This window comes from Carcharodon carcharias, chromosome 4 (genome assembly GCF_017639515.1).
Source record: "Carcharodon carcharias isolate sCarCar2 chromosome 4, sCarCar2.pri, whole genome shotgun sequence".
Taxonomy (NCBI): Eukaryota; Metazoa; Chordata; class Chondrichthyes; order Lamniformes; family Lamnidae; genus Carcharodon; species Carcharodon carcharias.
The window spans coordinates 47648107-47664645 of NC_054470.1; the positions used below are offsets into that span (position 1 = coordinate 47648107).

Genomic DNA, 16539 nt, shown 5'->3' on the forward strand with positions numbered 1-16539 from the left:
TCAGGTGTTGTCCCTCTCTCTTTTAAATCTGACATCGTCCCTCTCCCCAAAACCCAAACCTTGACCGTTGCAAACTACCATCCCAGCTCCAACCTCCCTTTCCTCTTCAAAGCTCTTGAACATGTTGCCACCTTCAAAATCTGTGCCTATCTTTCCTGAATTCAATCTCTGAATTCCTCCAGTCAGGTTTCCACCCCTGCCACAATACTGAAATGGCCTTTCTCAAGGTCACAAATGACATTCTATGCGACCGTCACAAAGGTTAACTATCATTCCTTGTCTTTCTTGATCTGTCTGTGGTTTTTGACATGGTTAACCATGGTTAACTCCCCCACACAATCCTCCTCCAGTCCCTCTCCACTGTCATCCAGCTGGGTGGGATTACTCTAGCCTGGTTCCATTCTATTCATCTAATCGTAATTAGAGCATCACTTGCAATGACTTCTCTTCCTTTTCCTACACCGTTATCTCTGATATGCCCCCAGGATCTATCCTTGGGCTCCCTCTTATTTCTTATATACATGCTGTTCCTCGGTGACATAATTCAAAAGCACAGCATTATGCTGATGACACTCAGATCCACATCACCTCTCATGACTTCCCCACTATTGCTAAATTATCAGACTATTTATTGGACATCTAGTACAATTTTTTGGAATTAAATACTGGGAAGACTGAAGCCAATGTTTTTGGTCCCCACTCCAGACTCCATTCCCTTGCCATTGACTCATTCCTTTCCCTGGCAACTGCCAGAGACTAAAACAGACTGTTCTCAGTTTTGGGGTCATATTCGACTCCTAGATGAGCTGCTAACCACAGATCTGTGCTGTCACAAGACCATCAAGACTACCTTTGTAACGTTGCCCAACTTTGCCCTCGCATCAACTCATCTGCTGCTGAAACACCTCATCTGCCTTTGCATGAGGCCATACCTCTAGACTTGCCTATTCCAGTCCACTCCTGGGAGGTGTCTCACATTCTACCCTGTAAACTTGAGATTACCCAAAACCCCATGAGGGGGGTGTTATGGAGCCTACAAGGGCAAGAAAGGTAGCATGCAGGGTGACTTAATTAGGTGGGTGGGAAATTTTGATTTCTGAGTGGTGGGTTGAGCTACCGCGTTAAAGCCAATGGTGTTTTTGCAGCATTTCAAGCATTACGCTGGCCTGTGACAGGTCTCTACTTGTAATAGATTTGCATGCTGTTAATACTCATTAACGTAAAACCTTTTTTAATTATGTGAGAACCTCGTAGCACCCTGTTCATGATCGTTTACAGGTGGTGTGTACCTGTAGGCTATGTGGACTTCTGTGTGTAAGGTCAGCGGTTTTCCTTACTTAACTCTATGGCACAAGGGTGTGGGGGGGGGGGGGGGGGGGGTGAAGAAGAATCGGGGGGGAGGTCAGAAGGTGGTTTTGGGAGCATCAAGGAGTAAAAGCTGGGTCCAAGGAAGGATAGAGGCGTCAGGGGCTTGGAGGAGTGAAGTGGGATAGGCCTGGTGTTCTGGGTGAGATGGGGAGTTGGTGATGTGGACAGTCAATCATGGTAAGAAAATGAGGGGTCTAATGGGTGAGGTCAGTACTGTCCAAATGTGTGTCCAGCTCAGGGTATTGGCTGGCAGAGTCCTACAGGGTTTTGAGATCACCTCCAACATTTCAATTATCCCCGCTGTCAGTGATCTCGGAGAATGTCCTTTACAATGCATTGAAGGCAGGGGCAGCTGAGCTTGCAAATTCAGCATGATCCCACAGAGTGGAGAGTACAACAATGGACACTAATATGAACATTCAATGAAGAGTAAATGAAAAAATGCATAAGGCAGAATTTTTCGCCCATTGGGCGGGCTTGTGCCCAACTGACCGAGAGTAAAATAGTGCACGATGACGTCAGGCGAGGGTCCCGACATCATTGCGCAGTCTTGTGATTTTTTTGCTCGGTGGGTGCATGCGAGAGGCCTGCTGATAACTAAGAGGCTATGTGAGGCCCTTAATCAATTAATTAAATATGATTTTTCACTGCCTGCCCAGCCGTTCGGTTGGCAGGCGGGCGAAAAGGCCAAGCAGCCTTTGGATTTTTTATGAAACCTCATCCATGGGCGTGATGAGGTTTCCAATAAGAATTAAAAATAAAAATGTTGAAATCTCATTTATAACATGTTCCTGCTCATGTGACAGTCACATGAGGGGACATGTTTTTAACACTTTTAAAGCCTTTATTTGTTTTTAAAACCTTCAGCTCCCTGAGGCAGCTCTGTGCCTTCACGGAGCGTTCATTGCTCGCACCCGCGCGTATGCACAATGTCCGTGCTTGCCCTCCTTCTCCATCCACACAGGCAGTGCTGAGCACTGCAGCGTGAAATCACAGTCGGAGTCCGATCGTGGGCGGCGGTTGGTTTCTTGACCGCTCCTGGGCCCGCCTGCTGTGCCCGCCTGATGAGGTAAAAATCCTGCCCATAATTGTTTCGTCCGCAATGAAGGAAATGTCCCTATCTCCCCTGTAACCGTCAATGTATGCGAACCATGGGACATGCCAGTATATTTAGTTCTCTGCAAGCTTGTCTCAACAGATAATGATGATGCAGACATGAATAAAGTGAAATCGATTTCATGTGAAACATTTACAAGTGAAATTTAATTTTGAACACTTTGAATTTTAATCACGTCGGATAAGGCAAAAAGTAAGAAAGCGGAAGTGGCGCAGAGTTCCAGTTGCAATGTTGGGAATGACACGCTGTTGAAAAAATCCCAGCCCATATCCTAAATTCCACCAAGTCACATCCACCTATGACATCTGTGCTCACTGACCTGCATTGGCTCCCAGTCAAGTCACATCTTGATTTTAAAATTATCATCCTTGTTTTCAAATCCTCTCGTTGCCTTGCCCCTCCCCATCTTCGTAACCTCCTCTAGTCCCACAACTCTTTGTGATATACGCGCTCATCGTCATCCCGGCTTTAATTGCTTCACCAGTGTTGGTTGTACCTTCAGTTGCCCTGAAATACCCTATTTACACTTCTCCTCTGTATCTTAATTTCCTCCTTTAAGACAGTCCCTAAAGCCACTGTCACATGAGTTGGGACATGTCCTTAACTTTTATTTAAACATTTAAAATCCCTCATGAAACCTCATCCTGCCCGTGGATGAGGTTTCATGCTTTTCCCATGGCCAGCCTGGCTCTCCCGGCCTGCCCGCAAACCCTAAGGCTGGATGGGCAGGTCCATCAATCGAGTTAATTAGTTTTTTATTGGCCTTAATAGGCCATTGACAGTTCGCTGTGCACCTGCAGAACTGAAAATCTAAATGACACGGGGTGACGTCGGGACACATGCCCAACGTATCCCCACATCATTTGACACGTCGGCGAGCGGGCCCCGCCCCTATTCGCCGACCAGAAAATCCTGCCCATGAAATCCCTCTGATTTGAAGTCCCATTACATATGAATGAAAGGGAAGGTGTTCAAAGATTCACTATTTCTCATGACTGGAAAGTTTCTGAATGTTCAAGCATTTGGAATGCTTTTAGCACAATGGCACACATGTTTTCCAACTGGGCGCTTTTGCCTTCTCAGTCAACCTTTCAAACACACCCACTGAGATAATTTCCCTGCCTTATTCATACCCTTATTTCTCATGCCCATCCCTGTACTATCCCCTAGCATCTGTTTCCTACCTCTTCTCCCCATTTCTCCCTCTTTTTACTCCCCTTGTTCTGTCTCCTCTTCCTTCCTTGTCCCCTCTTCATCCCCGATCTCTTCTCTCATCTAGCTTTGCTCTTTTCTTTCCAACCCCTCTCCTCCCTCTTACAACCCTCTTCCCACTCCCAACCCTATCTGCCTCCTTACCCCTTTCCTAGCCCCCTAACCCCTTTCTCCCTATTTCTCCTCTTTCAATCCTCCCTCCCTCATGGAGGATTGATTCACTATCTTACCCCTCTTTGCCTACACATTTGAACTTTAGTCAGACCTTATTATAAAGGTTAGAGCTTTGACCACAAGTAGGCAGTGAGCTCATGCAAATCGGTCCAAATGATGTAGTTAAAATCCCAAACCAATTGTTGCTTCTACCTATGTTGCTACCATCATTTCCTCAACTCACCCACAAATAAATCAAGAGGCAAATATCTCTAGCTATGTTTAAAGAGATCCTTAATTGCAGTAAGAGAAAATTGAAATAATTTTTACTCCAGTCACCCGTGTATTTTTAGTCTTAAAGGCTACCAATATTTCTTCTTTACTGCTGTGGATACTGCAAAATGTTTCTTTCCCTGTTGCTATAAACTGCTGCTCTCTTTCAATAATTCCACCTCTCCCTTTTAAAGTAGTGCTGTAGGCCCATCAAGATGAGCCAACCTGTCACATTTTCTACATTCCCAAACAGCGAGTTGCTGATTAATAATGCGATTAGATCTGGCAGTTCAATGATTCAATGTTAATAATGCCTGACCCGGAAATTAATCGGGCCTCCTGCTGACTGCACCGGAAAGAAAGCCATTGAAGCTTTTCTCCTTCCACCCACTGGAAAGAGAACCCCTCTCCTTGCCTCCAGAAGGACCTCAAGGTTAGCATCGGAGAATCAAGGGGAAGCTCTGTCCTGAGTAGAAAACCACTACCTCTCCTCCTGAACCCCTGGTACATCCATTTCTTTTAGTCGAACAGCAACCACAGCCATAGCTGCCACAGTATCTTTGAATGTGGCCCCCACTTGTAGATTTCTGCCTCCATCATGCAGCTTCTAATTGGCTGCCCAACTCACCCTTCAACGAATTCAGCAGTGCACTTCCATGAAAATCAATCACGGGTTGTGATTACTCCCCCCTCCCGGGCTGGGAGGTCAGAACCCAGAAATGGTCCTGACATCAGTTTCCCGACTAGAGTGAAAATGTTGCCCCTAATCTCCACTGTCTTCCACCCTGCCGCACTGCTTCCTCTTGTTCTTTCCTCCCCCACCATTTCCTACCTCTGGACTTGCTTAAAACCTGTTACAACTCTAACATTTTCCAATCCTGATGGAACTTGAACACATTTTCTCTCTCCACAGATGTTGCCTGAACTGCTGAGCTTTTCCAGGATTTTCTAGTTTTCATTTTAGATTTATAGCATTTGTAGAATTTTGATTTTGAACAAACATAGGTTTCACGTTGTTGACCCACCACTTTGTTCCACATTTCCCAGCTAGCTATACATGTAATAGGGCCACTATTTTTGTAAAGGAAGAAAAAAACTTATGTTTACGTAGTACCTTTCAAGCCCTCAGGCCATTCCAAATACTTTAAGAATAGACTTGTGTTTATGTAGTGCCTTTCATCGCCTGCAGATCTCCCAAAGTGATTTACAGCTAATAAAGTACTGAAAAGTGTGGTCACAGCAGCTAATTTGTGCACAGCAAAGCCCCACAAACAGCAATGTGCTAAATCCAGGTAATATTTTTCTTGTGATGTTGATTGAAGGATGAATATTAACCAGGCACTAGAAATAATTCCCTTGCTCTTTGCGGAAGTAATGCCATGAGATCTTTTATATCCACCTAAGATGAGAGAGTAGATGAGGCCTTGGTTTAATGTTTCCTCCAGAAAAACAGTACCCCTGCCAATACAATGCTCCCTCAGTACTGTACAAGAGTATCACCTGAAATTGTTGCACTTAAATCCCGGAATGGGACTTGAGCCCATAACCTTGGAGCTCCAAGACATGATTGCCACCAGTTGAGCCACAGCTGACACTACACAGCCTATGCCGTACTTTTGAAGTGTAGTCACTGTTATAATGTGTGAAACACATCAGCTAATTTCTGCACAGCAAGATCCTGCAAACAGCATTGTGATAATCCCCAGATAATACAACTTTTGTAATGTTGATTGAGAGATAAATATTGGCCAGGACTCCAGGACGAACTCCCCTTTGCTTCGAAATAATGTCATGGAACCTTTTTGCCCACCTGAGAGAACATACAGGGCCCTGGTTAAGCATCTCATCCACAAATGAATATTATGGAAATGAATATTATCATATGAATAATGAAAATAATTCTAACTACATATATTTTCTTTAACTCAGATGAATATCGTAGCCTGTGCATTGAGGGAGTTCCTGTTGTACAAGGTATTCCACACCATGGTCCGAATTCTAGACAAGGATTTGACACTTCAGGTTTACCCAGATTTGATTTTGGTGGAGGAGGATTTGGATCCCGTGATCCTGCAGTCAGACCTGCCACTGCTGATGGTGGAGGTGGGGGCGGTATCTTTAATGGACAACGTAGAGTTCCAGGGATTGGTAAGTTTGAATTCTATGTCTTTCTATTTTTAATAAAGAGTTTTAAAAGACTAACAATAGAGATAAGAAAACAAAAGAAAAACACTGTAGTTTTGTGGTTTAGTAAGAAATATTATGCTCATGTAATACCAGTTCATCTAGCATTACTGCAGCTTATGGCATTAGAATCCAGACTGTACAGTGTTTTCAATAAAATTATTTTGTGCATTGGTACCAAAAATGGCATGGGAACATTGCCAAAATTGAATGTGCAGCTTGCTTGTTGTGTGATGCTCCAAATTAATTACCTCAAATGGTTCCCACGACTGCTGCCACTTCACTATAGCATTACACAGTTAAACATGCACTCTTTAAGCACAATCTAAGCATGGAAGAACAAAATGTATACTTGGACACACCTGGGTGTTTTTTTCCCAGAATGAAGTTCAAATAGTGTAGTGTGCAAAAGATGCAGGGTTGCTACTTGCTTTACCAACATCTAAATGACAAAAATAAAGTAGAATGTTACAGAGTGAATTGGAATGCTCAGCAAAGATAGGGGCCCAGATTTTGTCAGGGCAGTGGTGGCTCCAGCGATGGGCTGGAAAGCCAGGGTCAATCCTGATTTGGCCATTTCGGGCAGTCCCAACTGGAATTTATGTCCATCGGGCAGCTAATGAACTGCCGTTGAGGCTCTTGCCCCTTTAAGGGACGAGAGCCTGCCTCCAACAGCTGCTGACCAATCGAAGCATTAGCAGCTCTTCAGCCCACGCAGCGCCACAGAGAACGGTGGCTACTGCTGGGACTGCATGTGAGGATCAGGTGCCACTAGGGCCAGTCAGGTAGGGCCACCAGATGGGGGCACTATGGTAGGAGAGGAGAAGTTGGCAGTGTTGCCACGGGGGTGGGATTTGCCACTGCAGACCCCTTTGAGGGCCACAAACTGCCATATCAGGGGAACCTCTTGCCAAATCTACAGAGAGACCACAAGAGTTTGCAGGAGGTCTCCCAACTCTGCGCAGATAACATGCCAGTGGGAATAGGCCCTTAATTGACCAGCTTTGTGGTACAATTGAGTTCTCAGCCGAAGATCTGTCTTCTACCTTCCCCGGCGCTGGCAAAATGCCACGGCGGTGGGCAGGCAGTGAGCATTCTATTCTCTCTACAGATTTTTCAGCCACCGCTACTCACCCCTGGCCCGACACTCAGCCTGCTCCTGCAGACCCCCTAAAATCCCAATCATGGTGTGACAGGAAATCAGCACATTTGTTGTTCATGCTGATACTAATTATATGAATATTATGCTTTGGGTTGTTCTTTATGGGTTTAAAAAATACAGTTTGATAACTACTCGACTGCAACAAGAATAGTCCAATAGCAATTTATGTGGGAGCTTCCATTAGAAAATATGGAATGAATAAAGAGACTTCAGTTCATCAAGCTCATTCTTTCTGTTGAGAGAAAGACAGTTAATGCGTTGAGTCCATATGACTCTTCTTCAGAACTAAAGAGATGTAAAAATGTGGTGAAATATATACTGTTTAAGGGGGTGGTGGAACAGGTGAAGCTGGACAGAAGGCCAGCGATAGGTGAAGGCAAAGAAGAGATTGCAAACAATGTCATAAACAAAAGGTCGAAGGGGTATTGATGGTGGTGATACTGGCTAAAGGAGGTGCTAATGATGACATTAAGGGTAGAAAGCAGGATGAGCAAGTGACAGATGGCCCTAGTGGGGGTGGGGTAGGGGGAGGGGACGGTGTGGGAGAAAATATCAAAATAGGCTAAAAGGTGGGGATAAAACAATGAATGGAAATAATTTTTTAAAATAATAATAATGGAAATAGGTGTGAAAAAGTATATATTTATATATAAAAATTAAAAAATAAATATTTGAAAAAAGGGGATCAAAAAGGGGTGAGAATGGAGGAGAGTTCATGATCTGAAGTTGTTGAACTCAGTGTTAACTCCAGAAGGTGTGAAGTACCTAATTGGAAGATGAGGTGCTGTTCCTCCACTTTGTATTGAGCTTCATTGGAACATTGCAGCAGGCCAAGGACGGACATGTGGGCATGAGAGTAGATGGGGTGTTGAAATGGCAAGTGACAGGAAGATCTGGGTCATGCTTGCGGACAGACCGAAGGTGTTCTGCAAAGTGGTCACCCAGTCTGCATTTAGTCTGTCCAATGTAGAGGAGACCGCATTAGATTTTTGTCCCACCACCTATTTCTATTATTATTAACACCCCTTCGACCTTTTGTTTCTAACATTTTTCGCAATCTCTTCTTTGCCCCCACCTATCATTGGCTTTCTATCCAGCTTCACCTGTTCCACCTCCCCTTAAGCAGTATATATTTCACCACATTTTTAAATTTCTTTAGTATTGAAGAAGAGTCATACAGACTCAAAACGTTAACTCTGTCTTTCCCTCCACAGACGCTGTCAGACCTCCTGAGTTTTTCCAGCAATTTTTTTTGTTTGTTTCAGATTTTCAGCAAGTATTTTGCTTTTATCATTCCTTCTGTGCACAGTTGCCATTGTCATAGACTCTGTCCAATCTATTTATTTTTTGAAAAAGAGAAAGCTTCTATGAAACTAGAATGAAATGTGAAATTTTTCCATATATCCCTTGCCAAAACAATAACTGGAAAACTGCTGCGTAAATATTGAATACTATATTAAATCAAATAAATTGCTTTATTGTTATATTACGATGTGATTTGTTCCAGGCACTGTTTCCATCAATGAAACAAATGTAGATGTCTGTAAGCACTTCACCAATCTTTGCCTGAATGGACGCTGCATCCCTACACCCACAAGTTACCGATGTGAATGTAATATGGGTTTCAAGCAAGATTTACGCAGAGAGTGTGTTGGTAAGAATCTACCATGTATTTTACCCGTAAAAAATAAGAACATTTTAAAGTGATGGGTACCTTTACCTGACATCATCAGCATGGGTCTTCATAAAAGGTGAATCATTTAACGTGATCTGTGGAAGTCCATTGTCTCCTTATTACTGTAGAAGATACTACAAGCTTTGCTCTATTTCAGATCTTTCCATGCAGTGTGACTATCAATTCGCTATCTAATATAATTTGTTAGATATTATTGCTCTCAAATTCATGTGCCAACATAACACATGAGTAGAAGGTATGGAAAAATGATCTCCCTCACCTTTTGCACAGAGAATCTGTATACAACACTTCCTCTTCCTCATTGTTTCTCGTGGGCTGCTAATTTCTAATGTTTGAGCAGCCATTGTTTACCAGATTTCTGTGCATTCCCTAATTATGTGATAAAGCTCTATAAACATTACAGGATTCTATTAAAACTATAGGACTTTAGCAAGGCATTGCATAAGAGATTGTGACAAAAAGATCAGAGGACACCTTGCTGGTCTCTGCATCTGGGGGCATAGTAATTACTTCTAAATGTATCCATTTTCTAGGCAGCAAAAGATAATTTGAGGCCGCATCATCCCTGGCCTGATCTATATATGTGCTAGAGGCACCACCATTTTGTAATAGGCAATTTTGCAGGTATCTTGAACGGTAACCTAAAACAGCCCTGTATATATGTAAATGAAGGACCTGTGCCTGTTTTAGGACCCCATGTAGAAATTGGTTTTGATCAAGTGGAGCAAGAGGTCAGCCGGCTCTGTTCAAGCTTTTTAAGTTGGCACTGCAGCATCAGCAACAGCTAGGTGCTGCAAAAAAGACAACATGTGGAGCCACCTGGTACAGGAGTACTTGATGACTCCACAATCCCTGTGATTGACCCACCCCACATCAGCGATATGCTTCTGAGTGAAATGCACTAGCTGCCTATGAAGGAACCTCAGGTACAAAAAAGCACTAATGAGACCTGAGGATCAATGTTGGGACAGCCATTGGCTCCCTGGTTGGAGAACACCCTTGATGGTGTTCTGAAATTAGGCTATAGCATATTTCTACTACAATGAATTGAGTGAAAACCGTATTTCCTCAGCAGAGAAAGGCAGGACCAAGGTTGGAGCTTCGACATATTGCTTATAATGTTAATCATGGGACCGAGGGATGGATTCCCTACACTAGTGTTTTCGCTTCCATAGCCCTTAAAGAAGCCTTTCATATCTCTGAAAACTGAGACACCAAGGCAGATGAGGTGCAATAGCCTTCAGAAGGGTGCAAACAGACCCTCATTTGGGTGAATGAAATGTGGGTATGCACCTGCCTCAGGAAAAAGTGATCGTCAGACATGATTTTTACTCTTGGGTTGGTGGGTGCCAGATGGAATTGAGCCAGCACCCCCAGAGGCACATCGAAGGCAGCCACAAGGGCTGCTGATTGCTGAGATGGGCTGTTTAAAAGGCCTGCCTCGGTTGTCTGGGAACTGGTCCCAGTTGTTTCCTTAAACGTTAGGCCCTCTAGCCCTCACCCCTCACACCCCACCCCCTTCCATCAACTCCCCCTGCCACCATACCAACTCATGTGCCCCTTATGGCCCATTATAGTCCCTATGCCAACTTAATGCCAAATCATGCCAAGTTATGCCAACCTAATGCTAACTCATGCCAATATATGCTCCCCAGCCAACCCTTGGCCCTTATAGCCCATGCCAGCTTCGTGCTAACTCATGCTAATACATGTCCCCCAACGACCACTCTTTACCCTTACACCCTCCATGCCTACTCACCTTGTATCCACTATGAGCAGACCTCAGGAACCATGTTGAGATGAAATAAAATAAAGGCCTAAGTATCTATTACAGCTTTTAATATAGTAAAAAAAAAACATGAAAGTCCATTCAAAGCTTTTAAATCCCTTCAAGTACTTAATCCCTTATATTTATATTCATAATCCCACATCAAAGACAGCTAAGCCTTTAATAACCTCTTTGAGCTGTCGATCAAACTGTGAACTTAGGACCCCCCCACCATTCTGAGCTAATTATAGGTTGTGGATAGCAATCAATAATAATGACTTAATGATAGCCCTTAGGGTAATGTCAACAAACAGCTATTGTAACCATTCGAGTAGAGTTTTTTGAACTCTCATTGACACAGACAGCCTATTTTTGTTCTTTTTTAAAAGACTGGGGATGTAAATAACTTCATTTCTACAGACCTTATCCACCCTTCAAGAGCATTTACATCTACTGTAAAATTTTGTGACTCCAAGACTGTGGGTTAAGACCCTTGCTGCAACAAAAGTAAGGTCTATTTGAACTCAACACTGAGTTCAAATGGCCCTGCTGAGTTCAGGTTTCCCCTACCAGCAAAAACGGGATCTATCAGAAATCAGTGCGGATTTCCGAATCGGGATCCCACCCGCTGTTTTTAAAGGTCTGCAGAGTTTCCATGACTCCATGAAAATCCGACCCAATAACTCAGAAACGGAAATGGTCTAGGTCACCAAAGTTGCCATATTTTTGTGTCAGTTTCCTTACAGAGGGAGCAGGCACCTGAAATGTGAATAAATGCTGTGGTGGTGAGGGGGCAGAAGGGGTTCAGTTTGTAAATGCTTTGAGGTTCGTGGTGAATTGTTGTTTGAGCATAGATCCTCTGTTCCAATGATTCAGTTGTCCAACAAGTGTGCTGCCTCTGGACTCACTGAGATTCATAATGATCCACAATTCACAGTCTATACAGGTCAAGTGGGTTTCCTGTACTGTCATCCCTCTGTGTCTAACTAGAAAGTATGGATAGTTTTAGTCTGAACTATGTCTGACACCAAGTTTTTTCAGGAATTAAACTCTACTCATTTTATAGAATCATTAATCAGAGAAAAAAAACCGATCAAATTGCATTTCAATGCTGCACTTCCCATGAGGCAGCACTCCACAGATTCTGGCCTTTCACCTCTGGGATCTCCTTAATGATGGATATTTAGTGTGAAATATTGCAAGTAAGAATTTGCAGAGCTGTGATTGATCATCATTGAATGAAGCATTTAAAAAGTCATTCAATTCTAGTGTAGTAGCTTTGGAAGGAAAATATTTGACTGAGAACAAGAAATTAATTTTGAAAATTCAGATTACAATGAAAAATAATTATTGACTGTTAGAATGCATAAGAAATGTATAAATGTGATTTGATAATTCATTGCTAACAGCAATTTGTAAATTACTATATAAAATGTTTTAAACGTATTAGTAAACCCTCTTGTAATTGGGAGAAGGTCAAATGTTTAAGCCATGGGGCTTTTGCCTGAGATACCACTAATATTTTGTTTATTGGTCTGTGTAGATGTTGATGAGTGTGCATCAAGCCCCTGTACAAATGGTGACTGCATTAACACTCCAGGTTCCTACCATTGTAAATGCCATACCGGTTTCCAGGGCACCCCCACAAAGCAAGCCTGCATTGGTAAGTGATAAAACTGAAAAAGCTGCAAATCCCAATGAAAACAGGTATTGCTGAAAATATACAGTTGGTACAGCAATACTTATGAAAAGATAGGTTCATGTTTCAGGTGTCGATAGAACTTCTGAGACTACATTTGCAATTTCAGCATTTTCATTTCATTTCTGGATTGATGAATGTTCTATAGAATTTGAACAATCACAAATTGGGGCTGTCTTATGCAACAATCTCCAGACAGCTATTTATTATAGTATCATTGAAAATCATTAAGAATTACTTGTCCTGATGGCTCAGTGAGTAAATGCAACAATTTGGTCTAAATTTTCAATGCACTGCAGCAGGATAGTTCCAGTTTGGATCCCTAATCTTTGTTGTGCTGCTTGATTCAAGCTGGGTTAATAGTTAGGTCTCAGAAATGTCTCTTGTCTAGGGAGTAATCAGCCCAGACTTCATTCTCCTAAATGCATTTTACTGTCCACTGTGGAAGTGTTTGTATGTGGATGTCATGTGAGGATAAAATGAAGTTTGCCTGCAATGTCTAACATGTTGTAATCGCCCATGCATAACCCACATCTTATAGTCACACTTCCAGTGACTTGATTGTTTCAGCCAGTGAGTAATTGACCTCCGCATATCACAAGATCCAAGTTTGGTCTCTGGATTGTGTTGAGCTAGCTGATTTGAGCCATGACAGTAGTTGTGGGTTGCAATTAACCTTGTGGGTTAGGTGGTTAAAAAAAGATGTGTAGAGCACAGTGACATGGCTGTAACCACAGCAGATCTTGTCAAATTTTTCAGCACATCTTTTGATATGCTTAGCGATCTTGCTTTTACAAGTTGAGAAATTTCAAAGATATAAATTCACTTGCCCATGAGCTTAATAAACTAACAGAACATAAGCATTTTAGGGATTCTTAGATGAATTAACTAATTATATGCTGTTACCTTTGGAAGCACCTAAGTTGTTTTGAATGCATTGTAGAAGATACAAAACAGAAAAAAATGTTGATGTTATATGCTAAGTAGCCTGTAAAACCTATTAACATCATGCAAAATGGAAGGTCTCGAGTGGAACAACAGACAGTTTGAGAGGAGATTTCTAACATGGGAGATGTTATGTACCTATCACCATTTTCGTAATCACATCGTTTTAGAAACATTTCAGAAATCCCGATGAAGCAAAGCTTCAGCAATACAGTGTTCACTGAAATAATGTTGTTAATTGCTAGCGCATTAGGATACGTAGCCCATGCTAACATAGCAAGTTCTGTTATGCATGTATGTGAGTCCAGCTATAAGTAACACATTGGGTCATTCTGACCTTTTGCAGGCAACAATGTTCGGCTGGGTAAAAGATGTTTTATTGAAATATTTGATTTATTTAGTTTGGATTATAAATACAACTGAACCACAGCATTTCCCCACAGTACAAGACCAGGAAAGCAACTTGGAAAGGCTTAACGTGGTCTCCCACTATATTGATGCTTGTTGTGCCAATGTAAGCAAAGTAAAAACATTGGAATAGTGTTATTGGACATGTCTTCAATGTAGTTACACACAAGGAATTTTATTTCAGATTTCCTCAATATATATACAGCCGGTGGTGTAGTGGCAAATTTTGAGGTGCAGTATCTCTAAGAAAATGCATTGGCCATATCATTTCTAAATCTACTATTATGTTGCGTTCCTATGCATTAATCATTTGTGTTCCCAAATGTCAGTAAAACTATGCTTTTTAAGTGAAAAATATGAGTGCCGGTAGGCATTTTGTTTCGAGCCATGTGGTATTTTGAATCATTAGTCTTTAGCATAGCTAGCATTTCATTCTGCAACTGTTCTGTTATTTAATTCAAGCCTATTAAAAACATGAATTACAGAAAGCTTTACTTACTTCTGACTGGGGTATTGTATTTAGAGGGGACATTGCTTTTTTTGACTTATATTGATAACCTAGACCTGAGTATATAGGGTACAATTTCAGAATTTGAAGATGATTCAAGACTTGCAAGTATTGTGAACTGAGGAGGATAGTGACAGACTTCAAGAGGATATAGACAGGCTAGTGGAATGGACAGACAAGTGACAGACAAAATTTAATATAGAGAAGTGTGAAGTGATACATTTTGGTCAGCAGAATGAGGAGAGGTGACATAAAATAAAGTGTACAGTTCCAAAGGGAATGGAGGAACCGAGGGTTCTGGGTGTATATGTGCATTAATCATTAAAGGTGGCAGGGCAGGTTGAGAAAGGAATTAATAAATTATCCTGAATCCTGGGTTTTATAAAGAGGAGCACAGAGTACAAAAGCAATTAAGTTATGAACCTTCATAAAACACTGGTTCAGCCTCAATGGGAAGGTTGTGAAGGTTTTAGCAAGGGTGCAGAAAAGATTTACTAGAATGGTTCCGAGAATGAGAGACTTCAGTTACGTGGATAGATTGGCAATGCTGGGACTGCTCTCCTTGGAGAAGAGAAGGTTGAGAGGAGATTTATTAGATGTGTTCAAAATCATGATGGGCCTGGATAGTACAACATCGGGAGAAACTGTTCCCATCGGCAGATGAGAAATCTATAATGCAACTATCAGCAGCAAATGCAGGGAGGACCCAGCCTGTGATTGGACGAGTAGCTTTACAGCATCTTTCAAATATAACTCATTTGTCAAAGGTGCCAGAGTGGTGCTCTGGTGCACTCCGGCAGCTCTACACCACTGTATACAGCCACTTATGCTTGTTAATTTTTTATCGGTTTATGCCAAAAGTCAGCAAATCACAATTTTTAAGCATTGCTCCAGAAACAAGTTTGAAAATATATCTAAGGTGCTAAAGAAAATAGGTTCTGAAGTGCAAAGGTATGAATGTTTACTTATTTCTGTTTGGTAAAATTAGAAAAGAAACAAAATGAGAGAAAGAAATAGTGAAGGAGCAAGACTGAGAGACAAATGAGTGCATAAAGATGAAGGGAAAGAGTAAGAGAATGGGAGCAATTTGGAAGCACTGTCCCTTTGTTTCAAGACCTTATTGTGTCTGTGAAGTGTAGGTTCCAAGAAATGCTTTCAAATCAAAAATAAACAAACCATTTAATTATGGCCACAATTATAAAGATATAGACTGGAACTCCTGCACTGTTCTGTCAGACTTTTCTGTGTTAGATGTAGTGTGGAGCTTCCTTTGTATTTTCTTGCTGGATACTTCAGATCTGTCACAATGCGAATTAGATGTGAGATGGAGCTTCCTTTGCATTATCCCCAAAAAAGTTGTATTACCAAACTGTATAGAGAATGCACCCTAGTGCAGCAGTGTCGCAATTTCTGGAGATACAGTAAGTTGTGTAAACGGGAGCAGGAACTTAGGAGGTGACATAGACAAAGTAAGTGGACAAAACAATAGCAGTTGAAGGTCAATGTGAGGAAGTGTAAAGTCAAGTTTTGATTTTAAGTGAATTTGTACATCTCTTCACTGATTAGCCTTCCTCCAAGAAGCTAGTTCCCTTTTTCTTGCCGAATAGTTATTTCCACTCATCAATTCTTAACAATAAAGGCGGAATCTACTAAATGCTTGAAAAGAGATTTCACGTTTGAATGGGATTGGCAGAAGCCTTCTTCAGGTACTTCCTAAACCCTTCTGCAGAGAATACAGAAATTCAGATGTGACAGACAATCACTTTGCTGTCTATGGTTTCGAATTTCCTTCTCCTTGTTACAACTTTTCCTTGACTATCACTATTTTATCAATGTCTTTATGGTCATTGTTCTTAGGAACTTTTCTCTCCCAAATATGGTGTCCCACATGTTCATCCTCCTCCCTATATTCCCACTATGACAACCTGAACATAGTTTCCTGCTCTCTTTTCTTATTTTCCTTGCTTCTTTCAGTCTTTTATTTTCTTTACAGTTTTCAGTTTTCTAAAACAATAGCATGGCAATTTGACCATTTTATATTGGGAG

The 16539-nt window shown here is 41.8% G+C and overlaps 1 protein-coding gene across 2 annotated transcripts in view; it reads left to right on the forward strand.

Annotated features, from left to right (window-relative positions):
* LOC121276975 (fibrillin-2) overlaps window positions 1-16539 on the forward strand; it is a 401991-nt gene that overhangs the window by 181626 nt on the left and 203826 nt on the right. For both annotated transcript variants that reach the window (XM_041185736.1, XM_041185737.1), the window contains 3 exons: window positions 6053-6271; window positions 8977-9123; window positions 12477-12596. In XM_041185736.1, the coding sequence (XP_041041670.1) occupies window positions 6053-6271; window positions 8977-9123; window positions 12477-12596 (486 nt within the window). The remainder of the gene's footprint in view (window positions 1-6052; window positions 6272-8976; window positions 9124-12476; window positions 12597-16539) is intronic.